The sequence below is a fragment of the Embiotoca jacksoni genome, unplaced genomic scaffold (genome assembly GCF_022577435.1).
Source record: "Embiotoca jacksoni isolate LCO1_2020_lvr unplaced genomic scaffold, fEmbJac1.0.p SCAF_2, whole genome shotgun sequence".
Classification (NCBI taxonomy): domain Eukaryota; kingdom Metazoa; phylum Chordata; class Actinopteri; family Embiotocidae; genus Embiotoca; species Embiotoca jacksoni.
Window position 1 is genome coordinate 5,496,166 of NW_027185340.1, and position 16,255 is coordinate 5,512,420.

General features: G+C 41.4%; 1 protein-coding gene across 5 annotated transcripts in view; it reads right to left on the reverse strand.

Moving 5' to 3' along the window:
* The window catches only part of il1rapl1a (interleukin 1 receptor accessory protein-like 1a), a 159,049-nt gene that overhangs the window by 67,621 nt on the left and 75,173 nt on the right, over window positions 1-16,255 (reverse strand). For all 5 annotated transcript variants that reach the window (XM_069154178.1, XM_069154176.1, XM_069154180.1 and 2 more), the window contains exon 5: window positions 14,819-14,972. In XM_069154178.1, the coding sequence (XP_069010279.1) occupies window positions 14,819-14,972 (154 nt within the window). The remainder of the gene's footprint in view (window positions 1-14,818; window positions 14,973-16,255) is intronic.

Genomic DNA, 16,255 nt, shown 5'->3' on the forward strand with positions numbered 1-16,255 from the left:
TGTGAGATTACTACAGAAAGGAGAAGTGACGTGTTGTACTAGTATACAATAAGTGTGAGCTCCCGTATGAATGTCCAAAGGAAAATGTTTTGTTCCCTTTAGCATTAAATGTTTGGATTTCTTATCTTCGCAGAGGCTGCATAATAGAGGAATAATCTGGAACAACAAGGCCTTCGTAGTCATGTCGACTGGATGTTAATCTTTTGCTTGAGGCAGCCTGGGGAGAGAAGACACAGCTGCAAAAGATGTTAGACTGCTAACAAAACCTATATGTTTAAACGGAAAAAAAGGTTTTTTTTGAAAGTTATTTTGCTCTTAGGGTAGCTTCCGGGAAAGGCCACAACACATGGAATCGCATTTCTTCATGGTTGGCTTCATAACACAGAAGAATCTTGCCCCGTCGCAGATGGTTTTAAAAGGAACACAAGATGAGCACAATTATCTGTGATTTATTGTAGCTCAATTTATAAATTTTTACATTACATTTAGCTGACACTTTTATCCAAAGCAATTTACAACATACCGATGGGGGAGCAATTTAGGGTTCAGTGTCTTGCTCAAGGACACTTAGGCATGCAGACTGGAGGAGCTGGGGATTGAACCACCAACCTTACAATTAGTGTGAAACCGACTCTACCGACTGAGCCACAGCCTCCAGATCAAAACTTTTTAGCGAAAAAACATAAAGCAAATCTCTTGGGCAAATCATCCCGGATCCTTTTGGGGATCTGGTCTTTTGGGGATTGCTGAGCATTGTCAGACATTTCGTTTAAATTGCTAGGATATTGTAAGTTCAGATGCTGGTGTTGTACAAGATGTTCTCAGTAGGCCAGGTGGAAGTGGCTCTGATGTCATTTCTGAAGCCTCTGAAGACAGTCCGTCCCCACCCTCTCAACACAGGTTGCCTAATTGAGTGTTAATTTGGTGCTAATTATGTAACACGTTATCCCAGTGAGACGCCCCAGATGCCGCGAGACGAAAGCCACGTGGAAGAGAGCGCAGAACTGCAAAGCAAAGCATTTAGGGGAGACCTTATAGAGCCTTTCTGCAGCTGCTTTCTCAAGTCAACAACTCACAACATACAAAAAAGAAGAAAGATTAAAAAACAAAACACAAGCACACCATATTAAGAGTCATTCAATCAAGTCAAGATAAACAATGAGAAGTGTGCACTCTTCAGAAAGAAGGCCATCCTCACATGAACCTGCAAGTGATGGCTCAACAAATATACCTCTCTACAAGCCAGATTTTGAATAAATCATTCAACAAACATTTCCCAGTGAAAGTTTGGTACCTGCATTAATAATTAAACCTTTTTTTTTTTTTTTTTTTACTGTGAAAGTAATAAACACTGAAGCTGTGTGAAGCTGTGTGTTTGAGTGGTTTGGCCACGGACAGTGCTGCGGCGTTGAAGCTCTCTTGCTCTGTTTTGTTCTTCTACATAAATATAACATGATTATAATGAAGACGTCTCTGGTTTTTTATTTATCAAAGCTGTACAGCCTCATACAACATACTCTGCAGAGCTCTCTACATGGGCACCAGAGGAGGGGGATGTTTAGGTTTTCTGAGAGTGTATAGTGCTTGCTTATATAAGAGTGTGTAGGTAAGTTGGCTGTGGGCTTGACACTTCCATTAAAGAATAAAGCAGTCAGGCAATTCCATGAAAAGACCAAAAGCAACACTATATCTCTCAATACTTATAGAATAAACATCCCTATGCTGTTTGTGGCAATCAGTCACATGTCCACAGACCTAATGTTTAAAAAACAGGTCACAGACTTATGGTGTCAGTTAATAATAATAAAAGGTAGTAATTTGTTAAAACAGCTGCCCACTTGAGTTTTTAGTGAACATTCTTCAAGCAACAGTAAATCGTGTATTTGTTGGAAACTATTTTCAGCTGTGGATGAATGTTGAATGTTTGGGATGCTATTGTATATTTACTCTGAGCTGAGTGAAATTGACTCCAAGCAAACTACCTTGTGGAAACTCAATGAGGTCAACAGAGGAGATACAATACTTGTTATTAGTGCTGATGTTTTGTTTGTTTATGAGATTTTTTTTTTTTTTAACATGAATAAGAATAAAGAATATTGCGAGTTTCTTGTACAGTCTAAAGATACAGGTTAACATCTGGAACCAGCCCTGATCCACAACCGCCAAACTCCAATCTTAGTGTTGTGCATCCGAACCAAATGGTAACCCACAACCATGTTACTCACTGGTTTGTGAAGTACTGTACATTTTGACCATTGCCATCTTATATTTTTCCAATTCATTATGGAATTATTATCATATGGATCACCACAGCACTGATCAGAAGGAGGGAATTTAGTTAATGACACTATAATAACCTGTCATGAGAAAAGTTGATAATTTTTGAATGGGAGTCTATTAGAGCCAGAGGTTTTTGGGAGCCAGCTGCGAGTGGTATTCCCCTTTAAAACACTTCAGCAGTGACATCACTTTTGAGACCTGTAGACTGTGTCCATTTACAGGCTATGATCCTATCTTACTTGAATAGAACAGATCCATTTTTTATGTTATAAGCAACCTTTCCTGAAATGACAAGCCAAAATCCCTGCGGTGAAAAAGGCCTGTTGATGGCTGGAATCAATATTACAGCATACTGAAGTATTAGATGAATTATATTGCGGTAAGTTGTGTTTCTGTAACAATAAAGCCAGCAGATAGCTCAGTTTAGATACCTAGCTCTCTTTCATCTGTCCTTTTCATGAGAAGAGAGCACATGAGGTGCTTACTTGCGAATGCAATAATGGCAGGGGAGATGGCTGTAGTTAGTTCAACACTAAGGGAACTCAGAAATCCCTCATTCAGCGTTGAGCCTTGCCTGCATTCACTAATAGATTTCCTATTCTTGTCTAATTAAAAAGGGAAGCCTTTTCCCCCTGAAAGGCTCCCAGAGCTATATTGAGGGGTGGAGAGGTCACTGGGAATCCATCAGAAGTGATGCAGTTAATCAGCATAAAGCCTGCTTCAGTGCACTGCTAAACAACAACTGCAGGAACGGACCCAGCCCCTTACACTGCGCCACACTGGGACTCACAGCCACACAGGCCTAGAGGCGATATAAAACTCACACAGTATTGTCTAGAATTTCTGAAAAAACTACAAGGCCTGGTAGTTTCTCTAGTCCCTCCTCAAGGTTTATTCAGGCAAGATTTTCAAATACTACAGAGACAGCTAGATAGAGAATAATATAGTGCAAGACAGAGACATGTAAGGTGTTTATTGGAGAGAATAAAAAGAAAATCAGAGAACAGGAAAGAGCCTGAGGCCGCAGTAATTACCTGTCTCTACAATCTACCCTTTTTAGCAACATGAAGGAGAGGAGAGGAGAGGAGAGGAGAGAAATAAATTGGTGACAATATACAGGATGACATAAAAAAAATAATATGACACTCCTCACACCCACATCACTCTGCAGCAAACTGGCAACTCAGTAATAAATGGTGACTCTGCTGCAGTGCACATTTTACCTCCTTGTTCGACACACCTTTGATCAAAGGTATCTGATTATGAGCGAGACACAGTAAGGAGCAGAGGTGGCCGAGGAGACAACCGAGGGACATTTCCTATTGTTGAGCATCAGACTGGCCATACATAGATGTCAGAATGTAATCTCTTCAAGGTGACTGTGTCAATCAGAGACCTGCATCAACATGATCTCGCCCACACCATCAGCCTACATATTTGCTGACCACCTGTCACCTAATCATTGCTACAGCAAAGAAAACTGCGATGTGGGTGCTACTGGCACCAGCTTCCATCATGTTATCAGTCATTTTGGTGCACTGCCTACTTCAGAGAAAGCCGCTCTTTGCCAGCTGACAGAAGGAATGAGACTCACACCTGTATGTCTGGAGTGTCATTTGGCTTCAGGTAGGAACTGAAACGCTGCCATTTAATTACAGTTATCACAGCTGGGCAGGCATGCAAGGATGTGTACATATAGTTCACACACAGGAAGGTGCAGCAGATGTACAGGTACAGTGAAGTATACAGTGACATGGACTAAAACAAACATACACAAACAAACACACACACACACACACTATATGGCATTCGGGCATAATTCTTTCATATGCACACACACGCACGCACGCACCCACACACACACATCCACACACACACAGACACACACAGACGCACAAACACTGTCTGTAGCTGCTGACACTGGCTTCTTGGACAGCCTCTCTAGCTGTGCAGCGATGCCAGAGGAGGAGAGAGAGAGAGAGAAGCAGCAGTGCTGCTGTAAAGACATAATTTTCATTGTGTACCAGGGAAAGTGGTGGCAACACAAAATGGTAATGACAGTTAAGGCGTTTAGTCACGGACTTACTGGAAGGTACAGAAAAAAAAACACCCTCATTTTGACATACATACAACATTCTTCTAGGCACCACTACCAGGTCCAAAATAACTACGATGTCGATGGATGTAGACTATTAAGTGCACCTGAAGAGAGTCGGCAGAAACATATGTGTACATACAAACACGTGTACATGCAGTAACAGTATTAGAGACACACAGGGACACTTTGAGGGAGTTAGGAGGGCTCTTCTGTCTTAAAGAGATTTCTTTTGTGCCTCCACCACACGAAAGAGATGCTTTGATTGTGGACTGTATATATGATTTATAGCACAGAGTGACAAGGAAAGGGCAAGGGTTGCCTCAACCTTATGAAGACCCATAACACCAAGACGAAAAACAGTGCGAGGTGTACAAATACATAGGAACTAGAATTCCTGCCTTGCTATTGTATACCTCCACCAACCAATCATCCATCTAGACTTCTATGATACATGAAGTGAAGACTTTAAAGAGATCCTTATATGTGTTCATATGTTTGGCCAATAAAGCTGACTGTCAGTAGGCAATGCGGATGTTGCTGCAAAGAAGCTACAAATTTTAAAAGTGAATACTTTACATGCATTATAGACCCAGCAACACAGAATATCGATAAAATCAGCACAGTTTCAAGGTGGACGCTCAAGATTAGTGTCACCAATTTAGCATCTGACATAAATGTGAAATATGGACACAATCTCCCCTTTTGTTCCCGAGTTGTGGCATTGAATAATGGCCAAAAACACCCTTCGGGTATAAAATGTCAGCACTTCAATTTATGCTATTAGACAATGGTGTTTAATATTATGACATCATTTGTGCATTAAATATTGAGTTATGGCCACAAACCTGTTTTGAGAGGTCACAAGGACCTTTGACAACCAAAAGCTAATCAGTTCATTTTTCTGTCCTGATGAAAATAAATTCCCTCAAAGCGTTCCTTAGATGTCACGTTTACGAGAATGAAATGGACACATAGGACGAACATGAGGTCACAGTGACCTTGACTTCTCACCTTTGATCACCAAAATCTATTTAGGTCATCCTTCAAGTCCAAGTGAACCTTCGTGCTAAATTTGAAGAAGTTCCATCAAGGTGCTTCTGAGAGATCGTTTTCATAAGAATGGGAAAGATGTGAGGTCACAGTGACCTTGACCTTTGACCACCAAATCAATTTATCGTAGAGTGAACATTTGTGCCAAATTTGAAGAAACTCCTGAAGTCCTGAGATACCACGTTCACCAGAATAGATTAATGTGAGGTCACAGCAACCTTGACCTTTGACCCTCAAAATCGAATCTGGTCATCCTTGGGACAGAGTTATGTGCCAAGTTTAAAGAAATTCCCTTGAGGCATCGCCTTCACAAGAACAGGATGGACGGAGAACCGATGTCTGGGCGCACGGAGGGACGGATGTACACAAAAACAATTTCCACCTCTTTCCTGAAAAAAGGTAAAACAGAAACCGTGTCTATTCCCACACCTCCAAACTCGGAATGAAACAATTTGTTCACATATAATGCAGGTATGAATACACATTTGAAAAGGCAGTCATCACACAGAAATTTCTAACCTGTCAAGTTTTTATTACAACAATGTTTTGACCTCCGAGGTCTTCATTAGGCACCCGGAAGCATTGCACTAATAAAAGCCTGGCAATGTCTGTGTGGACGGTACTGGCTTTGGTAATGTTCTTTTTCTGTTTTGCTGTTCTTTGCCCTGCACCTACTGCACACCACATACGGATTGGATGTGCACACTAATCACCTATTGTGCACTGCACACATGCTGCGCATTTGAACACATGTCTAAAAGTGTACGCAAATACGCACAGAAACACTCAAAAATACCTAATTTATCCCCTCATTAATTTTACGGAATGCCCAAGAGTGTGTCCGTCGCTGCTCTGTGGCTGAGATCAAATGTGTGACAATCTCTATTGTCATTGTCCCCTGTGGTTGCTAATGGTCACCGCCTTATCTTTTAATTGGACAGAGGGCTTTCTGGAGTTTCTTTTCTTAAGGACACTGTATAATGAGAGGGTTATTTAGGGCCCTCTAATTGACCTTCAACCATTTTATATCCTGTCATGAGAACCATCCGGGCTCTCTTCTGATTATAACACAACTGTGAGCACATTTCTTTGGTTGAAACAGTAAGGTGGTCCCTGCCTTTGGGGGGAGAAAAAAAGGAAAATAAATGACCACTTACTGCTCGCAAGGTAAAGAGGGATAGGAGAGACCAGAGTAACAAAGGCCATAAGATTATCAGTATCAAAATGGCCAACAGCGTATTGTAACTTTATAAGAAGGACGAAGATGGGCAAAAAATAAGAGAAAAAAACACCAATTTCAGGAAAGTATAACACTGTACATATTCACCCACAAAAACTCCTTTCCAGTCGTTCATCAATGAGGCCATTTGTGCTACTGAGTTACTGCTGTGTTTGAAATGAGAATACTGGAGCTGGCTTGAAGGTGTTCTATTTTACAACTATTGACATGTAGGCTTCAAATGTCATATTCACCACTATATCAGTGTGCAGTTCAAAAGGACCTCGTCCTTCAGAGCAGGAACCCAACACAAAATGGAAGCTAAATTAAAGCTATACAGTAGCTGCCCTAACATGCATGGTGAACTAAAAGTCTGCGTACACAACGAAAGAGCGAGAAATAGACAGAGAGAGGGAGAAAGCCTAGATTTGTTGTCTCCAGAGACAGAGATTTGAAGCACTAACACATCAGGAGGAGACTACTACGACAACAATGCTTTGTTTTTCTAATCAACATACACCAGTGGGTAGTGGGCTTATAAACCTGTAGTGTTTCAGCAGGCTCTATAAATGCAGCAGTTTTTTAAATGTTTTTTTTTTAAAGAAAACTTAAACATCATAGTTACATTCCTGGAGAGTTTTCAAGCACCATAGGCTTAGATTCTTATGGAAGATGCAGAGAGGCTGAGTTTATAGATGAAAGGACTACTAATGGTTTTTTTGTTTTGTTTTTGCAGACAAATGATATCTGTGCTCTTGCTCTTTCTGAAATTATTTTGTTTTCAAAATGAAAAAAAACAATTACCAATAAATTATTTCTGCAAATGTGTATTGCACTGTACAGAAAAGCATTCGTGCTTTGATAAAGGTAAGCTAACTAAGAAATACTAGTATTGCAATCATTTATTTCATCATTTCGGTTCAAATTCCATCTCAAGCATGTGTAAAGTCCTTTGGGGTTTAAAAGCATGCCAGATACACTGCATACTCTTGGGCCACACTATTAAAGGACATTTTAAATATCCAATAAAATATTCTTGTGTGCCTCCTTGTCAATTTTGTTAGCTGTACACAAAGCCACACTTGTGGTTTCCCCGGTTTTTCGAGGTCATTAATCATTATCATCAAAATCATCTTCATTAAAGTTCAAGGTAAACTGCAAGTCAAACAAAAGTAATTGTAGTCTTTGAATCTACTCTGAAAGGAGACAGCATAGCTTTGGCTTCAGAAATGGCAGGTTGGTAAACTGCTAACATCCCGGCCATATAATTTAAACCAAGCTATTTTTCCCAGGAGCTGTACCTCAATATCCTTCTGTAATGAACCTGTGGCAGATGTTTAAAATCTGGAGTGATGTGATTGAACTTTGTGGTCCAAATCAAGACACAGATGAGTTAAAACCATTGAATGGCTTTTAAAAAAAATACAGGTGAAAAGGTGACAGTAGCAATCTCTGTATTTGAATCTGACTGGGAGAGAAGCTTCACATTTTTCAAATACAGCCAATATGGTTTAGATCTGCTTTAAGGATCCTGCAGAAGTGTCTGCATCAATAATAATTTCTTGGTTTTGTACTTGACCAGTTGTCCTATAAAAGAGCTGCTTGTAAATCTTTTCATTTAACACAAGGATTTTTTTTTTTTGTTTGATTTCACTGCAGGACATTTTGTGGATTACAGAGAGTGATTGTCTAATGTGCTCAGTGTTATCAGGAAATATGAAATGGAGAGTTCTGAGTACTCTGCAGAGCTATGATAAGTAATGTCAAGGTGATCAATATGTAGCTGCTGAATATCTTGTCCCAACAACAGAGCAGGCGTTCACTGTAAGGAAACCAAATTCACTCGTCTCTAACATACAGCCGTAGCTTGTCATTTCCAGATGTTCATCACCAGCCACACAGAACCACAGTTTAATTATTGACCTACCCTTCAAAAGGCTTCAAAAGACTGAATTATAATTGTAATTTTTGCTCTTGCTCTGCTACCAGCCCTATAGGCTGAGATAATGATAATACCAAGAGACCGAGGGTGTGTACGGGGGTGGAGTGGGGTAGGTCAGGCAAGATTAATTGTGGAGTATGTAAATTTCATTCGTCACATGCAGATTGATGTCAATTTTAATTGAATTAAAACAATGTGAACTCTGGCCTGCTTAGAGTCTAAGAGGACAGCTGGTGAATAGTGATGAAGTGAGCTGGAGCTCACTTGAGGGAGGGGAGGGGAGAGGATGAGAGGTGAGGGGTGAGGGAGACACAGGGAGGAAGAGAGATTACTTAATAATGGGAGTGATAGTTGACCTTAAACTAATGAGCCATTCTGCTCCACCTATACGCCGGCAACACTACTGTTTCATGAGTAACTCAGTAAATCCATCAGCTTTAAAAGTGTGCTTCTTACCAGACCGCCTACATACTCAGTGGATATCTGCAGGTTAAGACGGACAGCAAGTTATATTGCACATCTCACATATAAAGTGCTTTCACAGTGTGCGCAGCAGCCTCTCATGGGTGTGATCAATGTGTGTGTGTGTGTGTGTGTGTATACACAAGTGCATACGTGTGCGGAGGTGAAGTTAGAGAAAAGTCAACTGCTGGAGTAACACTTATCTCAGGTGTGATTTTATCATCTTGTCTCCAAGGGCATGTATAGTAGCTGAGGCTGAGTCTTTGCCGCGATCATGACAGGCCGGCGCGCTGCGGGCGCCAAACGATGCGACGTATTCATGCAAGACTCGAGTATATAGACTCAGGAATGGAGGAGGTTTCAGCTGAGAGAAAACCCATCTCTTTTTCTCACCCCACACCTCTTATCTCTCCTCTTCTCCTTGCTCTCGAGGATAATATCAGTGCTAATCGCTGCCTCTCCATCCATCCATCCTCCTTCAGCACCGACGCACGAGGAAGGGAAACAGACGGAGGAGGTGCGGACGCCACGCTCCTCTTTCCTTGTGTCTCTGCCTCCGCATTTTCTTGCAACATCCTCTGAGATTACAGTACGTCCAGCTGGCTAGGTAAAAAGTCAAGTTATCGCCTTAATAAATAAATAAATGAATAAATCACACAGTCAGGCTCACACATGTGCGCGCGGGCAGTAACGTTTTATAAGGCTGTGAAGTGTTCATACTTCTGAAGGTGACCCTATAGAAGAAGAACTGTAAGGAGCCTTTTACTGGGATGAGTCAGTGTCCCGGATCACCTCCCCACACCTCAGCTCCTCATTACACACAAACTCGCCTCCCCTGAACATTCACGGCACACATACATGCATGTTGTCCTATCTCAAAAGGTGACACGGAGCCCACGGTGGCAAGGGCAATCAGGTCACTGTGAACTCTGATGGATGAATCTTTAAATGTAGCATTGCCTGCTGAGGATGTAAAATCCAGCCACAATACCTTCCGATACAGCGAGCGCGGGGCATGAAGCCCGCCGCATGCAAACAAAACACAATAGCACACAAACTGTCACATATTTCGTTTTCACACATATTTATTCACAGTGCATAAAGTGAGTTTCTTGAGCTTCACCCCTCTCACTATGGATTTCTACTAGCGGTAATGCGAGGTAGACAATTCCTCTCCTCCCCTCGATTTCCTCTTGCCCTCTGCACCTCCAATTCACTGTGCCAAATGGTACATTTACATTGGCCATAACCTCAATCACCATGCTTGCGGGCTATGCTGAATGTGCAGGCAGACATTTCTACAGTGAAGGGATGCAGACGGAGGTACAATGGGAGCGATAGATAGAAACCCATGCCCGAGGCATCCATCAAACCAAACGACTCCATTACAGTAAGTCCGACAGAGGCAAACGGTAATGTGCACTGTGATAAACACTGGGATAATAGTCTGTTTATAGTCCCGGACACACTGTTTCTGCTGGGAAACACTGGCGGGGAATACAGATAAGATACAGGAGCACCAACCTCTCTATCTGTCTCCCTCTTTCTATCTCTTCTCTCTCTCCTTCCCTGTTATCAGTCACTTTCCCTCCCTTGTTCTCTTTATCCTTTTTCCGCTCTCTCTGTATAATATTTTGCTTCCTACAGGTCGCAGAGAGAGCTGCATACATCAGCTGAACGGGGCTTTTTTTATCTGGTGTTATATTATTGTTGCATTACCATCGCAGTGCTGGAATGAGGCCTGGGAGAAACATAAAAATTGAACAGAAATGATTCAGATGTACGACGTAACACACCACGCTCTCGTAAGTATGCAACTTTCAGAAGACAAACGCACGCGTGCATTTGGGGCCCGAAGTGTAAATGCATGTATCAGTTAATCATCAGTGGGGTCGCGGTTTCAGCCGAGGCGACGCTGCTCGTGTCTCTGAAAGTAGGAAGGGGTAAACACGAGTGCAGACTAATCCAACCACGCTCTGCATTCCTCAGAGGAACTAGGAAATAGCAAACCTGCTGCTGCGGCTGCTGTGAATCAATTATAAGAGTACACAAAAAGGCACTCTCTTTACAGATGGGAGGTGGAGGTCAAGGTCTACAGAGGGGGAAGAGAAAACAAAATCTTTCCATCTGTTGATAATGGTGTTTTTTGCTGTCAGTACACACTCCATCTCTGCACCAGCTGCACATCCTTGTCTCCACACGCTCAGAAAAAGAAGAGAAAAATTTCAATGCACCATGACATAATCATAAATAACTAGACAAGGGGTCGCTGTTTCTTTTACATTTCTATTAACCTGACGAGCATCGCCGCTTGATTAAGGAGGTCCTGGATGGGCGAGATCTGTGTGCTCCCTGTGTTTATGCCCATAGTTAACCCCTATTACAAGAGTGACCTCAGTTCAGATAGCATCTCCTCTACTGCTTCTGATAGAGGTCGTTACATAGTGGAGCAGGGTTAGAGCAGAGGACACACACACATACACAAAAACACACAAACACACAGAATCTGCAGCAAGGCAGGGTTTCAGCAAAGGCCAGTGTCTATTGCACTATATTTAAGATCAGTTAAACTTAATGACCTCCTTCATCCTCTTGGCCTATCAAATAAACTATAACATTAGCCCTCGGATCTTAGACATAGTTTGGCCTTTTATGCTTGCTGTCCAGGCAATATCGGCTTTAACAGGATGTGATAAAACGTGGATAATCGCACGCCCACTTGAGGGGATGATGGTGTAGGTTTATTAAAGGAAATGAGCCCATGGTGAGAGTGAGCTAATCTAATTCTAGCAGGACACTACAGCTTTAAAGACGAGGAAGCCCACTGTGGTAATAAGACAAAATGCTGTCGTAATGCAGAGCATGCCATATTTTTATAGCAGAAGCAGCACAGTTGATGGATAGTGACAGGCATTTATTGTGATTCTGTAAAAAAAAAAAAAATAATAATAATCTCAACATAGTCATCAATGGTTTTCTGCTGCATTAACGCTGCAGAGCATCGCAATCTGGGTGTCAAATAAACCCACTTCCTCTATTTTGATGGCCAATTATAAAAATTTAATTATGGGACACATACCAAGGATACCTCAGCAATTGTGTGGCTTTGTGGCTCTATATGGGTGCACAAACCTATATGACATACTATACATGTGCATGCAAGCATGACTCAGGCATGCAAGAAACCGTGGTTGGTTTAGCGGCAACAGTGATAGCACAGTACACTTCAAAAATACATTTAGACTGAGACAATCAAAAATGTAATTTCTTCTGTCTTCCATTCTTACTCTCTCTGTCTCATGCGTGTTCAAAGGGTTGCTTTTTTTTCCCCCTACAGCTTGACGAGTTAAGTAACATATTCTCTGTTGTTCTGGCTCTGGTCATACCTCACTGCATACAGGTAACATGGAGGACTCATACAGGGGAAGAGAAGGGCAGTTAAATGTATGTATTTCACATCACCAGCGTTTCTTTCTCTCTCTCTCTCTCTCTCTCTCTCTCTCTCTCTCTCTTTCTCTCTCTTTTCCATCCTCTCCTTTTCTCCTCTCTGTATCATTAATGTAGACTGTAAATTTGTAACGCAATAAAGTGTTTACGACCGTCGTCATTATAGAACATTAAGGTCATGCTGACAGGCTAACAGACACACAAGGCTACAGCCTAAGTACTTAGAGCATACAGCCAACATGGGATCCACTCTGCAAACATACGGCTCACATTATTTAACACAATAAACATTTATTCATGTTATAAACGTCTGTAGGTCAGACATTATGACTGCAGAGAAAACTGAAAACAAAAACTGGTGAATTTACCAAAATACCAAAAAAAGTTATTTGAGCCAAGCTGAACTGTTTCGGTACAAAGAGATGAGAGGGATTGAGTTTGTCTTCCCAAAGAATGAAAACACAACATCAACATGTCTTCTGGGACATAATGTTCTGGTAAAGTCCACAGATGTTGCATTCTATGTTTTTTACCAAAGGAAAAAAAAATAGTCCACAGCAAGGTAGATTACTTTAAAATGGGATGTTTTTTCTTAGTTATTTAAATATATTTTCTCAGCACTGGGAAAATCCCCCAAAAAATGGAAGTCAGTTGTCAGAACCACAGAAATGTCAACAAAATATATCTAAAAACCCAGGAGAATAAAAGAGGCACAAAAAAAATGCAAGGAACAATACCACCAGGGAGAGAAAGGAAAATATGTTTCCTGTGAAATCAGGTGAAGTTACAATTATTTGGCAGAAAACACAAAATTGGTTAAGGACCTTCTCACATATTATGTTATATGACAACCACACATGTTCCAACAAATTTCAAATTTAGATGCTTTATAGGGAATCATGCAAACGCTGATCACTTGGAAAACTGTGATGGTATTTCTGATCAAATCAAATCTGGTGTATCTTCCTCATAGTCAATCCTGCTGTGGATAAATGATGGTTCATCAATCACTTTTGCAGCCAATCTCAACGCCACATCTCCGGGGTAACACTTAATCTCATCCCATAATACATCCTGGTAAGGTTAAGGTATTATTGTCCTGTTGATCTTTGCTAGATAGCAAATAGCCTGATATTGGCCTCATATCACACAAGAGCGATGACCAGCCACACGAATAAACACCGCTTCAGATACTAATCAAATGCTAACAATCTGTCAGTGCAGACACACACATTATATACACACACACACACACACACACACACACACACACACACACACACACACACACACACAGTGAGTTAAGCTTTACTGTGCTATCTGGTTTTAGGATCACACACCACAGCAGGTTGGGCAAAATTGTTTTACAATTGTTTTGATTTAGATATAAAACCACACAAAGAAAACACACAGCAACGGAGGAATCCACTGGACATCGATGTGAACACCTTTATGAATTTAAAACTTTTAACGTGTTCATTTTAAATGCATGTATTTATGATACACGTCATGCTAAGCAGTATGTAAAAGATGCAGTGAATGCATGTATGAGTTTTTGAGGAAATCTATCAATGGTATCAGATATAGTGTATTTTTTTTTGTATTTTTTTTTTTAACAAAATTAGCACTGGGGACAATAAAACCTCCAATTAATTTTTCAGTTTTTATGAAGTAGGGACAGAAAAGTAAGCTGCATCAAACAGATCAATACACTTTAGAATCCATTAGGTGGGACTATCTAGACTTGTTTAATTGAAAAAAAGAACACAAAATAAACTAGATTAGATCTTTTTATCAACTCTAATCAGAGCAGTTGACCCCGGCAGAACACACGAGCTAAGAGGACCCGATTTCCACGTCTCAGCACATGAATACATTTCTTTGTCATGCTCACCTTGCAGTAGTGCAAGGCAAAGAAAGAGAGGGAGAGAGACAGAGATAGATAGAAACACAGAGTAAGTGCACTGTAAATCTCCTGACCTTGGTCCTGGCTCCTTAGCTCTCTGTGCGAAGAGGTTTTAGCCTATAGCCTTAAATATTTCAACACTGCTTAGCTGACTGGAAAGTGCTGAGTTAGAAGAAGGGATAGAGGCCAGGCCACAGCATTCAACCTCCCCCAGCAATTAACACAGCAGCAGGACATCATTGCAGTACTCGGTGGTGTTTGCTGCAATCCATTCCTTTTATTAAAGTGTCTGCTGCAACTGCTACTCTACTCTCTCTGACAACACAAATACTATCAGAAAAATATATAAAATTACCCTCCAGACATAAAAGAAATATCAGTTTCCTAATTTTTTTGATTCTCCTGAGGACTTACCAGTCACTGTGAGTTCAGTCGTCCTTCTGACAAGAAAGCCACCAAACTGGATTTCGCAGGTGTAATTCCCAATGTCATCTTCCTTTACATCTTGGATCGACAGAATGTCTCTCTTCTGGATGATGCTGGCACGCCACTGCTTGGGACGACACTCCTGCAAATTAGAGAAGGACATGCAGGTCAGTACTTCGACAAAAAGAGAGTATAGATACATCACGAGAAGTCGGATACAAAATAAATGCAATAGACAGATGGAAAGGTAGTGTGGACTGCACATGGAAGGAAATTAAATCTTCTGGACAAGCCTGAAATTGTGAAATTCTAGACCTTCACCCTGCTTCATAATAAATTACATCCATAAGATTTCAAGTGATCTGAGCCGGCCCCAAAAGCTTTGAAAATGTCCCTGGGTGTTAAGAAAGTGGATGAAGTGGTAGGGATGCGGAGCTCAGCTCTGACATAAAAATTCCATATGGTAAAATGATAAGGCTTAGCCATTACCCTGCTTATCTGATCAAGATTTATTGCACTGAACTGAATATTCTCCATTCAATATTCTCCGACGGCCACAGAGGTTGCAGAATCGTATTTACAGTAGTCTCCGCGGGCAAAATAAGTGTGTTTGTGCTGCGTTTGTGAATGCGTGAGTCTGTGTGTGCAGACACATCGAGTGACTCCATGACATGATCCTCTCTCCAGCTCCTTGGCGCTCTGCCGGGGACAACGATAGCGCGGCGGATTCTATTCCACCGTTGCTCCCGGCAACCTTCGAATTCAATCACGGTGGCTCCGCAGTGGTCCAAATAACTCTGGGTTCCAGCACTCCCAGTCATTACCCAGGCCATAATTGAATTCTGGAAAAACCTAGAGGTCGAGCCTGGCTACCTAATCTACTGCTGATCTGCCTGTGATTAGTCTGGCCTGAGCCCTTATGTGAGATGCACTTTGTTGTCCGCAGGCCGTGCCTGACCTGGAAAAGGCAAGAACCCAGTTGAGGGAGGCGGAGGTGCATGCTGAATAAAGATCAGGGACGAGGAACATTTGGAGGGCATCCACTCTTTCCACAGGGCACAGAACTGCACAATTTCCTTCTCATAGAAGTTTTGTGTTCATTATGAAAGCCATCTCTGTGGCTGTCCTCTGCTCAGCCCTCACTCTCGCTCGATGACTCCCACAATGAATTGGCACACTGCAAACATAGCTTAAGTAATTCATTGTTATCATTTGCCTCCATGCATAATCTGTCTAAGTGATCTGGAACTACATTCCAACAAGGCTTTAAACATTAACAGCCTAGAAATTAGATAAAAACAAACCAATGAACCATTGAAGAATATTGCTCGGTTGTATAATCACAAAGACAGACGCCCCGCATCTTACTTTACCCTCACAAATAACAGTATTCAGGACACGTAAAAATATCAACCAACTTTCAGG